Source organism: Gavialis gangeticus, unplaced genomic scaffold (assembly GCF_001723915.1).
Source record: "Gavialis gangeticus isolate Ggan-Ray unplaced genomic scaffold, GavGan_comp1, whole genome shotgun sequence".
Classification (NCBI taxonomy): domain Eukaryota; kingdom Metazoa; phylum Chordata; order Crocodylia; family Gavialidae; genus Gavialis; species Gavialis gangeticus.
This window is the reverse complement of record NW_017729032.1, coordinates 246,928,698-246,934,587: the sequence shown is the minus strand read 5'-3', so window position 1 is coordinate 246,934,587 and position 5,890 is coordinate 246,928,698. Positions and strand designations below refer to the sequence as shown.

Here is a 5,890-nt window from a genome sequence, read left to right as displayed (position 1 = left end):
GGTTGCACCCTGTACCAATTCAGTATCTAAGTCTCCAGTAGCAAAGACACACAGTGGCAGACAGTGGATGCAGAAAGGTAGAGTGAACTGGGTATGACTAGGGTTTTTTCCACTCTTCCTCCCTCATTTGCAGCCTCCAGCATTTAAGGCTTAGGAAGCTCTGATTCAGAGCCTGCCCCCCTCACTCCCATGCTCAACTGCTACTGATGCCACTTTCCTCCAGAAATGTGTCCAGTCCCTTGTTGGGAATCCTGGGCATCCTGACCATCATGTGAATGCAGAATAGCAAGGAGAGTCTTTAAAGCAGAATGAACTGCTAGTTGGTAACGTGTCATTGACCTCCCTGTCCCAGTAAAAGTTGCAAAGGAGCCCCTGTATCTGCTGACAAAAAAAGCCACTATGATGGGAACATATGGATAGAAGAAGTTGAAGCGTTTTTGCTCAAGCCCCTGTTTACATTTCCTTTACAGCCCTCTGGATTTTGGCAGGATCAGAATTTATTTTTAACTGTGTAAGAAATGAAAATCTGTTGTGCTTCCATTAGAAAGAACGCATATCCAGGGTACTCAGAACTGACGGTACAATACAAGGAACTTATGCATTCCTCTTCTCTCCTATGATCACTATCCCATAGCTGTAGTTCAAGTCTCTGTTCTTTTTAAATTTCGAAGGGAAAAATTAGTTTGCCTTGGAGACTACAAGGATAGTTGCCTTGGCTCATACCTTTGACTGCATCACCTCTTTTATCTACCCCTTCAGATTCCCTTTCTCCATCACATGAAATACAAACTATAGTTATTTTGAAGTACCTGCAACTTTATCTATCTTTCTAGCATAACATTTCAGTAAAAAAAAAATGATATATTTCTAAAAGTCCAAGAGTAATGGAAATGTCTTACTAAAATAATACATGGACTGGAATATTCCTTTGATGAAGACTTTGATGTGACAATACTCACATCATCATATATTCAAGTTAATGCAGCATCTTTATGTGATGTTAGTTGTGTCTGTAGTGAGAACAGTTTAGCTGCCCCACTGGATTGAGTAGGAAAAGGCAGAAGGTTGCCTAGAAGTGGTGTGCCTAATATTTCACTTAGTATCAGACTGTAAATTATTACCCCTTAAACAACTGGCAGGCCCTGCCATTATATCCCCACCCTCTCTATCTCCTGTGTACAAAGCAGGTACCTACCTCTGCTTTGCTATTGATGACAGCTTACATGGTTTTTACACTTTCAAAAAAGCACCTTTTGCATGGGGGAAATCCCCACAAGGCCTCTTTATCATCCCCCTTCAAAACCATCCTTTCAACTCTCCTTTGATGCTTACAAAAATCTTAAGGTAACCAGCTGACATGCAAGACCAACCTGCAGCTTGCTAGGCTGATCAATCTTGATTCCTTGTTTCATGTGCTCCTATTTTTTATCTTGCATTCAAAATTATGTCTTTTCACTGTATGCTTATAAGGTACCTACCACAATAGAGTCTTGAGGTATACTGGGACATATGTATAGTACAACAGCAGTACAAGTAATGAAAAGCTTGCAGAAGAGGGCAGCTCCATCAGTGCTACCCATGAGGGAGCAACCATCTCTAGAGATTAAAGGGTTCACTCCTAGGCTTCTCTGAACTTGCTAACAAAAGGGCCAAAGCATTATGACTGTTATAGTGATGTGAAAGAGGAAATTAATTGAAATGCATGAACTGTTTCACGCTGGCACTTACACTTATCAATCATTACCAATCTGGACTAGTTATGAATCAGTGACTTAAATGTTAAAAGCTCCATATTTAAATCCCATTCCCCTGAGACTACAGTTCCTCTAAAAGCGTCCAGATCTGGCTGTCCAGATCCTTGGATCTTTGATTACAGCAAAATAGTCCCTTTAATTGAGAAATAATCCAGCCAACAAACAGGAGTTTGTTTTTAATTCAAAAGTACTTAAAAACAAAAAATAAGTTTTTAAAAAATATGGTTAATAATCGGTTTTATCATTCTAGATGACTGACTCCTCTTTAAAAACAATCATTCAAGCTTTTAACAACAACAACAAAAATCCACTACTGGACAGTTCTTCACTTATCAAGTTAATTTTAAAATCTGATTTAATTATTTTATGTGCTGGAATTATATCAGTCCAGCCAGTGGCCCTGCAACTGGTGCTCCAGCTACCATGTCTGGTCCATAGTGCCTTGTTCTAGGGGCTAGCAGTGCTGTCCAGGCAGCATGGTCAGGCAGGTGCTCGAAATTTGCAGCCCCACAGTTTATCAGGATGATGAGATTGTGTGTTTTCTCTTCCTTTGACATACTTGCCAAAGGAGAGAGAGTAAGCTGTTGCCTTGGTCTCCCTTTTTCCCATTGCTGTGCTTCAGACCAGTCTTAGCACTTTGCTTCACTCTGCTGTGAGCTCTTCAGAGGTTGTAAAGAGGAGAATCCCACTGACACTCAACCATTTCACAGGCAAAACTAGTGTTCTGGGAGTCAGCCAAGCTGACAGCATTTGTACAGAGATTACATGGATACAAAAGGAGAGAAACAGACACACATTTAAGATAAGCATCCAAAGGAATGCACAGAATAAAATGTCCATTCAGCTCTCCCAGGTCAGAAAGTGTGGCCTTACTGCAAGACCTTGGCTGTGTCCAGATGAGCTGGGACATTTAGTTCCCCAGAGATAACTATCAGCGGCACACCTTGTGTCACTGCTAGTTGTCCCTGGGAAACACCTGTTCCATGCACCCCTTGGTGGGTGGCAGGTTACCCTGGGTGGGGTAGGGGAGGCTAGGACCAGCAACTGCTGACCCCAGCTGCCTGGAATAGACTCCCCACAAAGGTGTTGCAAGCACCTACTTCAGACACTTTCAAGAAACACTTGCATGCCTATTTTGCTGGGATCATTTGATCCCAGCTACTTCCTGCCCCTTGGACAGGGGGCTAGACGATGATGTAGTGAGGTCTCTTCCAGCCCTAATGTCTGAAATCTTACCTGGGATCCTGGGGGTACAGCTCCAGCTGGCCAGGCTCATTTTGGGCACTGTGTGCTGCCTCCACATGCACCACCCTTTTTTTTCTGTGCCAGTTTTTTTGACCCCTGGATCTTCAGGGTTCAAAAAGCCACCCCCCATGCTGCAAGGTAGAGGCAGTGCAGGAAATGCCAAAATGTGCAGTGTGTGGCACCACGGACGGGTTTGCGGTGCCGCATACTGTATGGCCACGCTTGTCTGGATGCAGCCCTTAAAAGCAAATGCAAGTAAAGGAGAGCTGTATGCGAAGTGAGAACACTGCCTTACAACTGCTCCCCTCACCTCAGGACTACAGTGCATGCTATAAACGTTGACTCTCCATTATACACATGGGTTATGAGGTAGGAAGTTTGCACAAGTGTTCAACTGCCCATCTTGGCCTGAGCATCTGAGCTCTTACAAAATCACATAAACCTACAAAAAAGAAATTATATTCCAAATTCCCCATAAAACTAACCTAAACCCCCAATATCTGCTGCTGACAAGAAATGCCTGTCCCCTGACCGTCATCCCATTACTAAAATAATGGTGACAATTTGCCAAAAATAGAAGTAGTACAAGGGAGGTACAGGAGGACTAAACGGTCCTCGGTCACAGAGGTGTTATAACGCCAAGGATTCCATGGACTGCAATGGAGTTTAGGTCAGGTCCATAGCGAGTCAGAGGTAGGTGGTAGCAGCACCCAGTTCCCTGCTCTGAGCACTAAACACAGTCATTTCATTATTTATCTATATTATCTAGGAGTTTAGGTCTAGCTAATGGTGTTATAGATATTGTATGATGAGATCGGATCATACAGGAATTATTTTAAGTTCCAATTCTTCTGTTTACTATAGTTTTAGTGTATGGGCTGTGTTGAAAGGAATCTAAGATGAGTAATCTTGGGATTTCCATAGTGATCACCAGCTACAGGCCTTGAATTGGAGAGAATCATAATAGCCTTTTAAAGCTCCGTTTTCAAATGCTTGGAGACAACATCGCAGTTCTTCTTCCTTTTAACTTTGTAAGTCAGGGTTTTAGAATATTCAGTCAACAGATTCTCCCAGTAACAAGAGACATCCTCCATCCGCAAGTGGTCTGTGATAAACTGGCGCCCTCTGAAGACAAACAAAAATATCAGACCAGAGTCAATTCTTGGTCCCTACAAAAAAAAAAATCCTTTGATTCAGGGGTTTTTTGCCAAATCAAATCCTTTTGATCTGGCTTTTGCTGACTGGTGTCTGGGGTTGTCATACATTTTTGAAGAGCAACATGCAGTACTTTTTTATAAATGTTAAGCTGACTTTTTGTTAGCACTGAAGCCTCTAAAGACTGAAATGTCTTGTGAATAATGAACAGGAATAGTCTGGAGGATATCAGTACAAGCTTTCCCAACACTGGCTTACCCACGAGCCTTGACTTTTTCCTTAAGAGCACCAGATACTACAACCAGTGGTGGCATTTTTGTGATGTGGACATTTGTTCACTGAAGTTAGCACATTTTACAAAGCGGCCTAAAGTTAAGACCCTCTGGCTCTTGGGAGAGGGGATGAAGGGCCTACAGCATCAGATCTGAACTAGAGGCCATAATGTGAAATGATGCTACTCTGTCAGTAGTGTAAACCATACAACTTTGCTGCTTATGATAAATACACTGTTCACTGTTATCACAAGGCTGTCCTCTACAGGTTGCACTGCTCACTGATGAAACAGGAAAGAGAATTCCCTGCATCAGGAAGGATATAAAACTTACCTCTCTGAAATTTCTTGTGCTATATCATCATTTTCCTTCACCAACTGCAACAGTTCCCTAAAATGAAGACAACAGGTAGCAGGTGACCACAGCATCAAGGTAGAATACTGCAACTCTGGGCCAGGCTACTGTGGCAGAGATGGATTTGTGGGTTCTCAAATATCATGTACTACCGGTGTTGGTAATATAACCAGGAATACATTTGTAGTTTGCAGCAACGGGCAATTCTGAGGGAGAGAAAGTCAACTCGGAGATCGGAGAGCTGTGGGAACGTGTTACTGAGTAGGCCAATTGCTCTCCTTTGTACTCTGCATGTCAGAAATGCTGGTGGCTTGCCTCGATTTTTAGATTTTTGCTCTCCGCCTCCCCCACCTCCCAAGATATACTGAATGTCTTGGTAAAATTCAATATAGGTCCCTGATCGGGATCTCAGAACAAAGGTTTACACTCAAAAGTTACGGGCAGAATCCAAAATGCATCCAGTAATCTAGACAATATTAGACCTATTGTCTACGTGCATTGCATGCCTCTAATCAGGGCAGTAACTTGTTTACCTTTTACATGTGTAAGGCTTTAATCCATTTGGTATCCAGCTAAAATGTACTGAGGGTTTTGTTTTCTTCTTTTGCAAAGAAAACAACACATGCACATACACACCCCATCTGTCTAAGGAACTGCCAACTGCTTAGCCACTACTTGATGCTCTACCTTTGCTGCTCTGAATATGAGACAAGGCATGGGTACTTACTGGTTAAAATCACACTTCAAGCATTCAGCCCACTACAGCAAATCAGTTTGCATAATACCCTAGCCATTACTGGGTAATACCAGGCAGATCAGCTTTAGTCTCTCACCTGACATCAGAGAGGTCTGATTTAACAGGGATGTAGTGAACCCAAGGCTTCAGCTGTGGGTAGAAAAACTCCAGCCACTCCTCACCCACATGAAAGACAAGTGAGCCACACAGGAAGAGATGTTTGAGACGGAAGCTGGCTGCCACCCCACGAAAATTAAAAAGGTATCTGCAAAAAGATAAATCACATTTTTGTATTGGTTTCCCAGAGCCATCAAACCTATAGCTAAAGACATTTTTAAGGTTTGTAAAATTCTTGTCTGCTCTGGTAACATGCT

General features: G+C 42.5%; 1 protein-coding gene across 1 annotated transcript in view; it reads right to left on the bottom strand.

Moving 5' to 3' along the window:
• Positions 1 to 3,249: 3,249 nt before the first annotated feature.
• The window catches only part of POGLUT1 (protein O-glucosyltransferase 1), a gene marked incomplete at its 5' end in the record, with an annotated part of 33,069 nt that continues 30,428 nt past the window's right edge, over positions 3,250 to 5,890 (bottom strand). The window contains 3 exons of the mRNA XM_019523902.1: positions 3,250 to 4,124; positions 4,760 to 4,816; positions 5,614 to 5,781. Of these exons, the coding sequence (XP_019379447.1) occupies positions 3,971 to 4,124; positions 4,760 to 4,816; positions 5,614 to 5,781 (379 nt within the window). The remainder of the gene's footprint in view (positions 4,125 to 4,759; positions 4,817 to 5,613; positions 5,782 to 5,890) is intronic.